Raw genomic sequence first — 15,071 nt, 5'->3', positions numbered from 1 at the left:
GATGACAGCATATTATGTGCACTAGTTTGATTAATCAAAATCGAATTCCCAAAAGTATGTAAATTGTATATTGTATATATATATATATATGTATATATATATGTATATATATATATATACATATGTATATTAATATATTTATATATATATATATATATATATATATATATATATATATATATATACATATGTATATTAATATATTTATATATATATATATATCTGTCTGCATATAAAGCGGGAGGCCCGGGTTCGAATCCCGGACGAGGCTGGAAGTTTCTTCACTGTTCTGGATTTTCCAACTCACTATACGAATTCAATTATATATATTCATTTGCCTTTGTCGTTTACCTCCATTTCATTAACAAAGTCTGTTCAAAGCATCTCTTTCGAGATCCGTCTTTAGGAACCACAAATAATTTCTAGTTGGTTATGTTTAATCTCTAGAGTAAGGCAAAATATGTCAACAAAATAGAACTAGTATTGCTCGATACATGTGACAAACGCCTACAGTGGAATTACGACCTTCCTTGCCGGTTTCGAACCTCTGGACATACAATCAGCGTCCATAGCGTAGTGGTTAGGGTGTCCCCCTATAAAGCGAGAGGCCCGGGTTCGAATCCCGATGGAGGCTGAAAGTTTTTTATTGTTCTTGATTTTACAACTCATTACGATATCAATTATAGTTTCATAATACTTTCAAGTATACTGATGTAAACTACTAATAATACAGTAAAGTACAGTAACGCAAGTTAATCTTATACATAAATGTTGGCACTTACTTTACTTACACTTACTTAAGTAAAATATCATTCACGAGTGGTAAATGAAGAAATGCATAAAGTATTACACCTCAATATAAATGAGTGCTAGTTTTTTATCTTTAATAAATACGTTATGACTTAATAAAAGTAAGTTGTTATTCTTATAAAAGAAAAGTTTGAAATATGTTTACTGAAGCGTGCTACATACTCAGATGTTTTAAAATGCTAATTACACTTCTGTTCTTTCTTATGTTTGGCGTCTTAAAGTAAAAACACAAATGAAAGAAGCTACCATAAGTAAAAGTACTTATATTTTTGTTATCATCTAAGGCAATAAAAAACATTCCCTCACTGGCATTTTTTAAAGTTCTGTCAGATCGATCAGTTATCGCTAACTTGTTTAAATTTTAGCAATATGTTTTTCATGGTAAACAGCTAGCCTTAAAGGTGCATTCAGGCATTGATAAATGTTATTAAGCTATGTAGATGATATTGTAGGGAGTGAGACAGGAGGGGAGGGAGTGGAGGGAGGGATTGAAGGGAGGGAGAGACGAAGGATGGCAAATGGAAAGTCTCTTGCCAGTAACCATTGTCCCTTGAGCACCATTGTAAAAAATAACACACGAAATGGTTATACTTCTTTGAACGATTTCACACAAATGTTCGATTTAGGGGAGATATTCCCTTCTCCTCGCCCATCCCTCCCCCTCCCCAACTAAATTAAAACACTCTACGGAAGAAAATGTATGGACATATCAAGAAGAAACAATCGAAAGATATGTAGCCCGGTACTAAATTTAACAGTACATGTCCACACGACAAACTCCAATACTGTACCAAAGTTCCTGTAGTTTTACAACAAAGTGTATGTCCTCACAGCTAACCCGAAATGTTTCTTTAAGTTCAACAAGCCCAACTTAATGCACTGTAAAAGCTAATTGTGTGTTCATACATCATTAATAGTGCTTGCTACATTGAATACAATACAGACCATTACGCTTCACTGCATCAAGTTTGTAATTTAACCTCCGTGACAATGTGTCACACTTATTGCTTAAAATGCCTAGGTACGATCATAGGGATACATAAGCCAAACCTTATAGGAAGTACGAACGACGCGGTTCATTCAATCTTATAGATTGACGTCATGAGGCCTTGAATCCAGATATTACACGCCGAAAATACTAGTAAGATGTCAAACGTTATTTCATAACAAACGTTAACACAGTTTACACCTATAAATGACAGATTTCTGATTATAATTTACAAGATGACTGCCACATTCTATGTAAACATCAGATTTACGAAGCCCAAAGACATCATTATATAATGTAAATAAATAATGTAAATAAATCACTCAATAATGCGCCTTAAATTCAGTGCCAAGGCTTGTTCAAAGGCGCAGTCGAGAGCTTAAAGATGAAAATATCTATAAACAGAAATTTCTTCAGCTTGGATTTGAAACATTTAAATGAGGTGGCTGTCCTGATGTTAAATGGGATGTTGTTCCACAATGTAAGGGCAGCGATAACGAAAGCCTTGGAACCACATGAAGAAAGCCTGCCCTTTGGAACTTTCAGAAGTTTCTGATTAGAGGACCTCAAGTCGCAGGATGGTTGATATGGGCTCAGTAAGTTCTTCAGGTAATCCGGGCCATTCCATTCAAACCCTTGTAGGTGAGGAGCAGCAGCTTAAATTCAATGCGGGTAGATACTGGCAGCCAATGTAAGTATCCAAGCACTGGTGATATATGACTTAGCTTAGGAGTTTTTGTCACTATTCGTGCGGCGGTGTTATGAATCCGTTGCAGTCTATTCATTTGTGCATTTGTAATTCCATAGATCAAAGAATTACCGTATTCAAGTCGAGATGTTATCAGGGAGTGCACCAACTGTTCAGTGGCTTGTCTAGTCAGATATCTTCTAATCTTGCTGATGTTGCGCAAATGAAAATAGATGTGTTTTATGTGTTCATCCATATTGAGTACAGGATCAATTCTTACTCCAAAATTGCAGACTGATGTTTTATCGACAATATTTATGTTTCATTGACTGATGCTTAGTTGTGTTACATGCAGTTTGCTACTTGCTGCCTACCTACCATTGTAAACATGATGTTAAAAATGTATGTATGATGTTCCTCCGATTTATTTCCATGTAACTTTGATTGGCATACTTTATAAGAAATCGTAGATAGGAAAATCAGAAAATTCAACACTAGCGTAATATGCAAATGATATAAAAGTGTATACTTACCAGCTGTATGCAGGGAATCAGCCCCTGTGTATGCAGAGGACTCAGCCCCTTGTGCCTAGCTAGGCTACGTTTCTTGACTGAATGTTAGGCTACGAAGCCTCACATGACAAATTCGATCTTTTAAAAGACGGTTATCATCCGGCTTTAATTAACATGCAGGTCATTAAACGACAAAAAGATTAGAAGCATCGATAATGACAAACAGATAGAAAGGTTGGATGAATCAATAGATGTATGATAATGTTATCTTTATCATTTCATTGTTCAATGTTTTATCCACTTTACACTAACTCCACTATTCAATATCATAAGGGTTAGTGAATTTAAGGTAAGTATGTTACTCTATAAACAACTGAAGTCTATATTACATATCGTGTGAATTACATTTCGTTCTATACTATATGGTATCAACAATGTGGATTATCTTTCTCGACGTTGAAATTTCTTTGCTGTTGTGTTTATGATAGGAGAGTTGTACACGTACTTAAACATTCCGTACTACCAGAACTGATTAATGCGCCAAATAAGGCTTAATAGCATATGAAAAATGGAAAGCAGTCTGGGACAGTTATTTCCCCAGTCAATTTCTATCGGCTTTGTAAATGGAATGACGATTTTCCACTGGTCGTAGGAACTACACCAAATAATGGATGATAAATCAGTTGCCAGCTCAATCATTTGATTTACTCCTATAGTTTAATTTGTGTTTTTCATGATCAAACTCATATTTCGTTTTTTTTTTTTTTATAATGTGGATCTTTTTTAGTAGTAATTGTAGATCTTGCGGCAATGATCAGCGTAGCTTTGATTTCGCTGTTGTTTTCATCTTACTGTTATGCACACTTATGGTTTTATTTTGCTTTCTACTATATCGATGAGCAAAATTTCGATGACAAGTGGGAGAACATGGACTGAAGTAATCTGATATGGCTGTGTCATCCACCCTGAGCTACTTGAGATACATTTTCACGCTACAGTAACATAATATTAAAGCAATACAGAATATTGAAGACTTCTGCGACTGCCCGTGGGTTTTAAAATAAATCCATTCGTGCTGTTCCAAACGCATTTCTTAAGTCTAAACAGATACAAATCCATTTAAAATAGAACTCGGAAAAAAGTGGAGCGGTTTTCAAAGCGATGATGATGGTTCGTGTTAGTACTTATAGTGAATACTATTTGACATTCAACAAGACTGTTCAAGTCTACATTCAAAAACTTATGTTTGTTAACAAAAAATTAGCATTAGACATTAATTACTGCAACAGTTAATACAACTTTTCGGAGGTTCTCAGACTGCTGCCTAACGTGTGATGAAACAATCATAGTCTTATACAAGAGTTAAGGATGTTTTTGGTTGACCTATGTTTAAGCAATTTTACTCGAGTCTAGACTTGCAATGAACGTCTTATAACCGTTCAGTTAAGCAGAAGTTAAAGTAGCACCTTGAATAAAATGCATCAACTATTCGAAATGCCTAATTATAAAAGTCACTTAGCTCTCTAGTTAGTTTTCTTTCCCTTTTACTCTCAATTCTTACCCAGTCGCCTTTGTCAAACATGTCAAAATCAAATCACTAAAAAGAAGTATACGTTGCCTTCGACACAACAGTTATCGTTCTTCAATTAAATGAACACAATCTGCATGACCTTCAGATAGTCCATGCATCTTTGTAATTACAATCAGAACAGTTATTGCCAGTGGTGGTTCGATATTTAATAACCCCGGAAGTATAGCAAAAAAGCTGTACGTGTTCCACGAACTCTGGAGGACAGGTCTGTTAAAACACGTTGAAGTTGTAAGTTCGTCAAATTAAACATGTGGTTTTACATTTGATCCAAAATATGAGATAATCAAAAGAGGATGAAAACAGATGTTTGAAAAGATTCGATGTGACAAGGTAATAATAAAAAACCTTGATAGAAAAAACTTAATGAGATAGGAAGATTAATTTTAATGTCTGTATTAGGTGTTTTGTTTGTTCAAACGATGAATGTGAGTGCTATAGTCTCTCTCTCTCTACTTCTCGCTCCCCCTAGGCACCCCCCCCCCCTTTTTCTCTCTCTCTTCATCTCTCCCCACCTCTCTCTCTCTCCCTCTGTCTTACTGTGTATCTCTCTCTTTCTTTTCATCTACTCTGCTCATATTTCTCTAGTCAATCAAGAACATGTTGTTCACACCACGAAAGTAAACTGGCAATGAATTAGATACAGCTGACGTCTCTTTCATTCTCTTGTGATTTTTCATCAACGTCTTCCATAGAATCGATTCAAGCTATGAAGTGGTTCCCTTGCTTACAACGCAAGGTCTTGAAAGGGTTTCTTATCAAAATGATTTACTAGGCACTGTATTATATTTCATAAGCAGTATAAAACCAATAGGAAAATATATATTGTAGGTAATTTCATTTCCCTCTACAGTAACGATCTAGCTATAAAGTGCTCTAGGCTAATATTGTATGCCTATTGATGCTAGTTATAAAATATAAATGATTACTCCGTCTGACCTTTATCCAAACTACAACGTAACATGTATTCCTCCAAATAATATGTTATTCTTCAATATGTAACTGAAGAGATTATTTGTACACTAATACTGTAATTATTATTATAAGTTTTAAAAAATGGTCGTATTTATAGAAGTTCGTGTAAATATCAATCTTTAAGTTAGGTAAATAATTATAATGTTAAGCGCTTTAATGTGATGTTCACGAAAGTTGCTTTATACACATAATAAACGTTTATGGAATGCTATATTGATACGTCTATACTTCTAGTTCTAAGCAGTACTAATCAAGAAACGCGAATGTAAAGTAAGTATATATTACCTGCATGCAGGGGCTTGGAGGAAAACGAATCGACATGATATGTTAATCTCTTAAATCTGGACCATTATTACCCTCCCACCCCCCCCCCAACTCGCCCCTTACCTCCACCAAAAAGTGCTTGGCTATAATACTTTCTTTGCTGCAGTGGTCACAGCTTCTTACATATTCGGATAAAATGGAACTTGCTAGAATACTTTATACTGAAGAGACAACTTTATTTAGTATCATCTGTAACTGTATTCTGCAAGTAATATGTACAAGGAAGAAAAAGCCTTGATTTTAAGATATAGTGATATTTCTTTACCAAAATCATTTTTCCTGCAGTTTGTTTGTCGTGAATACTTCCATCGTGCAATCAGTAGAAACAGGATATTTGCTTACACATTAGCAATGTATGAAATATTTTAATATGCTTAACAACTATGCGCATTAATATTTATTACACGTATGTGGCAAAATATCTAGCTAGTGTATTTAAATATTAAATTTACCAGAATTTGTTTGGGGAAAATATTTCCTTAGTTGCTTAATTTACTTCAGTATATTTATCCGATACAAGAGCCGACTATTTCTTGGAATTTTAGTAGTGCCGCTGATTCTATTTGTACTGTGAGCAATGAAAGTTTTTGACTTTTAGCATTTCTATAGTAACCCTTTTTGGTTTGTCCGAAAGCACATATTTATTTTCAATAAGTGTGTACTCTTTATTTGTATATTTATAATTATTTGAGCATTAGTATACTGCGGCTTATTTGCCAACAAACTACAAGTAAACAATAAGGATCACTTTAATTGCACCAGAATAAGTATAATCAAGAAAGACAATTGTTTGTCAATACTTTGAGTGTTGTGAGACTAATATCGTCCAATTGGTGTTTATAGCGTAATACATTAGTGGTCAATGCAGGTTTGTGTAATTACTACATTATTATACACAATACTTCCAAGGATGCTAGCAGATACCCCGTACAGTGAACGCTTACCTTTTTCGCTCTTGGTACAGCAAACATTCAGTAACAAGAAGATGGTTTGGGAATATTTAAGCATTTGCAGTAGAGATTAGCTTTCATATATCTATGGTTTGCATGTTTAAAATGTGTTAAAACAATGTAAACTGATCCTTAATTAAGAGAATATCAGAATTGGACCCTAATTTTAACGCGTTAGCATTGCAAAAGGGCTTTTAAAAGTGCTTTCGTGTGCGTTCTGAGTATACTAGTTAACCCTATGTACATGTTGGTATGCTTACGAAGGCAATTGAATCAGTATCAGAGGAAATACATTGATGTGGGGTGCGAGTAAAGTACTATTCGAATTTCAACCAGTAATTGACTTTCCAATATATTTCTGAGCAATGCAGTCCGACTTTTAAGAAAAGGACCCTATACTTTAAAAGCAATCACAAATGTTCCCGCTACATGTAAACGACAGAATTGCAGTTAGGATATATGTAGATTTGTTCACTTGAATACTTTAGAAACCACAAAGTCCTTCTCTTTCCCGTTGACTCTTGTGTCGTTTTACGGATAAACTGCAGGTGGCAAATGTATAGTTCTTACAGTTAATTTCATGAGTAATAACATTACATACCCTTTCAATGAAATGAAAGGATGGAATGAGTTTCCTTTGAAACTGATATTGAAACAGCATTTAGACCTTATTCGCTTTACAATGTCCACGTCACTATCATTCCATTTTGATTTTGTTTTTGTTAAAGCACGGCGATATCGAAAGTCTACATCGGTCATCCTATACTACACTTCACCCTTTCAGGTCACCGCGATAACGGAACTAGGCCGACAAGACTCATGGGCAGGGTATGTACGAAACCAGCAGCATCGTCACGGTGTTCTAGTACCAAACTAGAACAAGTAGCCAAATTTACATAAGTTAACCGGGTGTTCTCATTCCATTGCGTTGGTCAATGCACACGGAACGCATATATAGAAAACCTTTCTACATTTAAAAAAAAATCGCTAAAATTCTCAAGGAAAAGTACTGGCAACAAGTTTTACACTATATTTTATGTAAATTTTGGTCAGTCTGTAAAATTACGTTTTAAATGTAATTTTAAAGACTTATAAAAAAAATGTATATGAAATATATGTGAAACTTGTTGCCTGTACCTTTTACTGTAAAATTACAGAATCTTTACTAAGAATGAAATGTTCTGTCATTTAACCGTGCGCGAAATACTAACGTGCTGAAAATGTACTCTGCTCTGTTTAAACAATGCAAAAAGCGCCATAGTTTGCACTTGAAATCCATTACAATGGCTCTTTATCCAAAATGGTAATATTTCAAGTTTAAGCCGATGGGGGGGGGGGGGGGAATACACATCATACCTACCGCTAAAATTGACGAAGCGCGGCGTCTTCGTTGAGCGAACTGCAAATTCAGTTCCACACATACCAGATGTTGATAAATCTGATTAACTACTGTAAGTAGGCATGAGACTTTGTGGTTTACACAGTATGGGATGTTACTACCAATAATTACGTGCATTATAAGTACAGAAAAGTTCGTCACATTTACAAAATACTATGATTTCCATTTTAGATCAAATGGTAAACTGAGATTTTCAATGAGCAAACATGGAAATTACTGAATACAGTTCTAACTATGTTAGAATAAAACATTTTACTCTACGTAAATGAACAGATAATTTTACAGTGTAATTCTGCAATAACTTGGTTTAATAAAGAGGTCTGTGATGTCGTTTCCTGAGCTAAAAATTTGTGTGAAATGTGTAACGTGAGAGGAACAATTTAAGTCTTCGAACTCATGACATGGCACTCACATTACAAGAACCGGATTGTATGAAACAACAGAAGTACAAAGAGGAGTTAAAACAATTGTAATACACTTTGTTCCAATCATACGTTTTCTTCATCATGTACCCTTATTATCACAGGCAGACAAAATATTAAGTTAACTTAAGCTGCTAAAGCAAAATGCATTTTTAGAAGCAAAAGAATGCAATTCCTCCGCATATTCTAGATGGACCGAACATTTCCTGTTGATATTTGAAAGCAAAGATATGGATGATTGAGTGTTTGATAGAACCGTTAAATACTCTCAAGACGTCATACATATATAAACTTGTATATTTTAATGAGCTAGTATACAGTGGCCGTTACTTAAGAAAAAACAAATAGACGTTCACTTAAAGGCAATTTCTTACCTTTTATGATTATTTTCAACCATTGGTTTATTTGTGATCGGTTTTGAGTAATTGGTTTGAAGCTAGGTAGCGTCTTGACATAAACATATATCTCTTTAAAGTAGCACTTCTAATCTGTCGTTTTTCTTTCTTTCATTCTTTCCTCCTCCGACGGGTTTCTTCATTGCATCGTTAAATCCACCACACATATCACACTTGCATACGTAGCCTACGTCTACATAGGATCACATTACTATATATATAGACGTAGTCAACATCGATTTTAGCCGCCAATCAAATACCAACTGTCATGAAAACCGTCAAGTCATGAATGAAAAAGGCAAAATAAAATCTTGATCATGATACCAAGCAAAAATTTGATTAGTGTCGCTATTGGTCACTAAGTATTTCATTTGCTATTCCTCGGAATAACTTTGCAGTATATCTGGACATATTATGCCCCGTGGCTGAGAAACTTCAAGCAGGTGTTTCAAAATCGACCGACTTTCCACAAACCAGTCAAACTTGATGGTTTCCTTACAAAATTCACCACTGTAAATACTGTAGTTGAGTGTTATAGATAATGACTAACAATTGAAAAGCCATATTTTGTTCCTTTGTTCTATCGTACGCTATGCAAACACAACAGAATATTTGAACAAGTTTATATAACGTCGAGTGTTTAAGTGTGAATAATAATGATATGTGACAAATGTTAAATATATCAGGCTTTTATTGTAATAGTTGCTACCATTATGACTAATTTTAGTATAACTGTTTTTTTTTTCTTCATTAATTTTACAATTCTTTAATTTTGTGTTCCTTTAAACGCAAGTCGCGTTTACATTCAAAAACTAGAAAATAATTTACTGGCTTCAAGAAGCACTGTTAAGTACAGCACATTCGAGCGATGTAGAATTGTTGCAGTTAATGAAGAAATAGGTATTATTGCCGTTTATATGTTATGAAATGATTTGGGATTGTACTATTATTCTAACAGGAGGAAGGCCCTCCATAATCCACAATGGATTGTCAGCTAAGGTACCAGTATACGATGCAAGATTCAGTCCCCATGCAATTTCAGTAACTGGAAGCGTTCTTCACATTTGTAAGACCCTTCCACGGTAGACAATATATTTATAACCTCAACAAATGTCAGTAGATGTGAAGGTTTTAATCCTTAGTTGCTTTTACAGCTTTCGATAAATCTGTAAAATTCAATACGTTAGACGATTTGTTCTTCTTTGATGTTGCCTGCGGGTTTTTATCCCTTCTAGGATGACTTCTAAAGCTGCGTAGAACCACCAGTCTTACTAACAAAACATAATGATTACAGTATAATTGATAAATGTTTAATGCCACTGTAAATGAGCTTATTTGACCTGTCTTATGATAAACCATCGTGTCTGATTATTATTATTGTTATACTCAAGTTTTTAAAATAATACTCATCATTCAGCAGAGTGACCTGAAGACAGGTGAGCAATATCAGAGTATGACAGCCACTTCCAATCATATTGCCGCGGTATATATTACTTGAAATCACTTCGTTAAATTATATCATTTCTTTTTCATTTAATCAAATTAGTTTCACTTCGCCAAATTTCTAACCACAAGGCATTACTGCACTGTTTCCGCGAACCATTAATTTATAATGAAACAAATAACGTTAAGACTTTGCGGCACTTATCCTTGCGGGGAGAACATTAGGAAGATATTGTCTTCTTCAATAGATTACACAATAGTTGACATAATTTAACAACAGTTTTACGCACAGTAATGTCTTGCCTGAAATTGAGGTCTGAGGATGACCCAATAGCCGTAGTTCCTTCTAAAAACGTCATCAAATGAATACTATTGCTTGCTACTTATTGAAATAAGTCTTTGACTTTTCCGTCGTTATCGCTAGTTAATTAACATAATACTGAACTGTTCATAAAGTACAATGATGAAGGGCTATTTTGCGTTGAAATAAAACAAGTGGTTTCTCTTCAGTATAGAAACATTGCCATGACATACATTGTCAAACTTGTTACATAAGTAGTTATGGGAACAGTTCCTCAAACTCCAGTGCCATTTTCCTTGATGTAGTTGTATCACTTGCACATAATATTACACTTACTGTCTGATATGTTAGTGTTTCTAATACTACTATTATTGTGATGCAGCGATTGTATTTCCTAAAGTCTTTGTATTCATGTGATTTTCATATCCTGCGGTGATTCTCATGCAGCAACGTATTTTTCAGCCTTTGTCCCTCCATATACAGACAAACTTTCAATCTATTCACAACTTCACCTAATAGTTGTACTGAGAAAGACTCAAGACACTGGTGAAATGTTACCTGTGTGAATACGTGAACTAGCAATACAGAAACATGTCATATAATATTATGTAAATACTTTGAAAGGTTTCGCATCATGTGCTCTTTTTTCTTCTGGATGAATTATATGTAAATATATTTCTGATTTGAAAGGCGTGATTCGTACAACAGCAAAACATAGAAACGTTTATACATACAGAAATGTCCATGCATATATATATATAGCAGACGATTAATGTTAAATATTTTCGCATCTTCAATATTTAATGGCAAAAAGATGATTTGAGTAAGTTTGGTTTGGTGTGTTTGCTAATAAGGGTACACAAGCTTTACAAGTGTAACGTACCACAAATATCTCACAACATCAGAGTGAGCGATTGATATCCAAGCAAGTGAAGTAATAGCTTTCTAAACGAAGATTTGAGATCAATAAACAGTAAGCATTAGCCCAATTATGTCACGTTTCAATGTCAAATATTCATGTAGGATATGTTGACCTATTATCACTGGTGACACGTCATCACAGATTATCCAATAAGTACAATATCCTGACATGCAGGGCTCAACTTGTATCATCTATGCAAGATAAATAAACCACAAACAACATATGAGAATTGGATACTGCATTCAAGCGTAGCTTTGTAACAGTTTATATGTGGATACTTTAGGTTTGAATAATTGATATTTTCATTTTAAAAGCTAAGTGAAACTTACTTGAAATTAATGCGTTAGTTACAGTTGCTGTTTGGTAAAATGATGTAACAAAATATGTTTTCTTTGAAATTCGAGCCCGCCCAGGATTATTCAAAGCTACTATGTAATATGTTTTTTGAAATATTTTCAAATCTTGAAAATAGATCTTTTTATTAATGAACTGTATTAGAAACAAACGCGTGTCAAATAAGCATTGCCATTTTTTTAAATTTAATTTCCTTCCCCCATACGACTAGGTATGACAGAGTTATAAACTTAAGAATTATATTTTATTGCATTCCACGTAGCACGCGATTTATCACATTACACCATACGTAATATTAGATTTTCTTATGATCTACTAATGCGGAAAGAGAATCTTAAAGGCTTTGTAAAAAAGTTTAATTTCATAAACCTATCTCTGTTATTTTAATCCCTACATTTGTCACTCGCCGCCTAGAAGTCTAATCAACATTGTGCCAGTAATATTCTTAACTAGTGTAATTTGTTATCAATATTTTACGCTTCCTGTTGTCCGACTACAAAATGCCGAACTGTTCACACGTCTCCGGTGGATATAAACAGTCCCCTTCCCCGGGCCCATCTCGGATTTAAATACCAACACTGTCATCAAGCAAAGCTTCATCTAACCTGCAAGTACAAATTTTAACTCTCGAATAACTTTTCGTTCGTAATCAATCAAAATATTTTGAAACCCATCTTTTTTTTTCTTCGTTTTTTTGTGACTTTTTTGGTCTATCGCTAGCAGGGTCTCATTTGATATGTCACACTACTGTGTGCAAGAGTACCCGGCAAGGGGTAGCATTAAATTATAGTACGCATTACACAAGATTGATTGATACTGGATGGATGTACGTGTAGGAAAACTAATCTTTATTGTATTGGAAGGAGAAAACCAAATATAAAACAACTCACATATTGAGTTATTTGCTTCTTCATATGCAAAACTAAACAGATGAAATCTTTTGCAAACGCTTGTCGTTTTCATAGCCTATGAACCTTTGAAGAGATCGAATGATCATCCGTGTATTGTTATGAAGAATTTCACTGTCCCTCTCTTTGGTACCCATATCAACTATACATATCAGGTTGGACGTTGCAAATTATCCTTACCATGCCAGAAATGATTAGCTGACCCTGCTAGACGTTCGTCTCCCTAAGACGTAATTTGGACTTCGTTATTCACTATCTTCATAAGTCTTGGCACTTCTACCGTACTGAACTCAGTGTTCGATATTGGCAGTTAGAGTTCATGTTAGGCACATTAACCGTAATTTAGAAAACGACTGAGCAGATGCTGTCATGATACATTTCATATGAAGAATTAAGTGAAGGTCTTTTCTGGTAATGGTATATCCATATGAATGCGGAATTTGCTTAAAGTGTATTGCTTTCAAACACGTACTTTCGTATGGCAGTCTCATTGTTAGAGTCGCAATAAGACCAATAACAAGCCTTATTTATATTCTTTCAAGCCTTAGTTATAGTCTTTCAAGCCTCGGTTGTAGTCTTTCAAGCCTCAGCTATATTCTTTCAAGCCTTAGTTATATTTATAGTCTTTGAAGCCCTAATTAAAGTCTTCCAAGCCTTAGTTATAGTCTTTCAAGCCTTCGTTATAGTCTTTCAAGCCTTAGTTATAGTCTTCCAAGCCTCATTTAAAGTCTTTCAAGCCTTTGTTCCAGTCTGTCAAGCGTTCGTTATCGTCGTTCAAGCTTTTGTTATAGTCTTTCAAGCCTTATTTATAGTCTCCCAAGCCTTAGTTATAGTCTTTCAAGCCTCAGTCGTGGTCTTTCAAGCCGTAGCTATAGTTTTCATTATGTCTCAGTTAGTTACAGCTTAGACTGTTAACGCTGTTAAGCTGCTGCACATGACCTATTACAAGAAATGTAAATTTTCCTTCAATTCCATTAACAATTTGCTTCTTGAAAACGACCATATACTGACGATAAGATCCGTTATAGGAGATAACAGCCATAACATACCAAGTTTACGGTTATATATAGCTAGACCATCTCAAAAGATATATTCTACCCGATAGGTTTAGTATCAAGCTACCTCAATTAATCCGGCTGTATACACTCTGGTGTGTTACGTATACAGAAGAAAATGTTACATTGTGCTTTGTCTAGACTTGCAAAGATGCATGATTAGTTGAGGGTACTATACCTTTCAAATTCTAAAGGCTTTCATGTAAATATAATATTAAAATGATATTATTATTATTAATATTATGAATAACGTATTATCCACCTCGTTGAATAAAATGTGCATAAAGAGAAACAGAAACATATCAGCTTAACTGTTATGACAACGGTACTTTGGTGTTACAGGTTCATTTTATTAATATCAGAGCTTCAACAAATTGTATGCAGTGTTTTGCTTATGCTTCTTACAGCACACGACACATCTTAGATAAACACGCAATATTAATATACATATCGTTAGGTTGTTGCGATAGATGTTCAAAATGTCAACAAATATATCAGATGATAAAAATTAGTCCTTGATGCAGCATTCACAGAGGAAAATTGCAACAGTCGTACACGAGTAAATTTAACGGTATTCAAAATAAGTTCAATAGTAATTTTAACCAGGAAACACAGGCAGCTGCATTACGAGGGACTCAGTTTACATTTCGCTGATAACTTTCATACCAATCGATCGATTGCATACATGAGGCACATTATGGCCTAAACACTGTTAACTCTTTCATATAGAAACACGTCAAATGTCACAAGAATATGTTACCACTACGTGGCTGAAAGGGATAAGCGTGGGTCCACTTACGAACACTTTCTGCACCTTTCACATTCGATTTTTTAAACTTTCAAACTTTGGACTTTGACAAAGTATTCCCCCACTCCCATTTGACTTCCCCCCACCCCCTCCCTCATAGCTCCTCCGCCCTCGCTTTCGTCCTTATCCTCCCTTTGTGATTTCGTGTAACAAGGAGCAATTGGCTCCCATACTTGTCAATGACACACCCAATCGATATTTCAAACTATGGTGATGAATTTCAAATATT

At 34.7% G+C, this 15,071-nt stretch overlaps 2 protein-coding genes across 2 annotated transcripts in view; one reads left to right on the top strand and one right to left on the bottom strand.

The window, feature by feature from the left end:
* Positions 1 to 15,071, top strand: part of LOC139979016 (uncharacterized) — a 184,308-nt gene that overhangs the window by 95,303 nt on the left and 73,934 nt on the right. Inside the window, exon 4 of the mRNA XM_071989653.1 lies at positions 7,564 to 7,663. Within this exon, the coding sequence (XP_071845754.1) occupies positions 7,564 to 7,663 (100 nt within the window). The remainder of the gene's footprint in view (positions 1 to 7,563; positions 7,664 to 15,071) is intronic.
* LOC139978703 (neuropeptide CCHamide-1 receptor-like) overlaps positions 1 to 15,071 on the bottom strand; it is a 42,626-nt gene that overhangs the window by 25,562 nt on the left and 1,993 nt on the right. The gene's annotated exons all lie outside the window — the stretch shown is intronic.

Source organism: Apostichopus japonicus, chromosome 13 (genome assembly GCF_037975245.1).
Source record: "Apostichopus japonicus isolate 1M-3 chromosome 13, ASM3797524v1, whole genome shotgun sequence".
Lineage (NCBI taxonomy): Eukaryota > Metazoa > Echinodermata > Holothuroidea > Aspidochirotida > Stichopodidae > Apostichopus > Apostichopus japonicus.
This window is presented reverse-complemented; position numbering and strand designations above follow the sequence as displayed.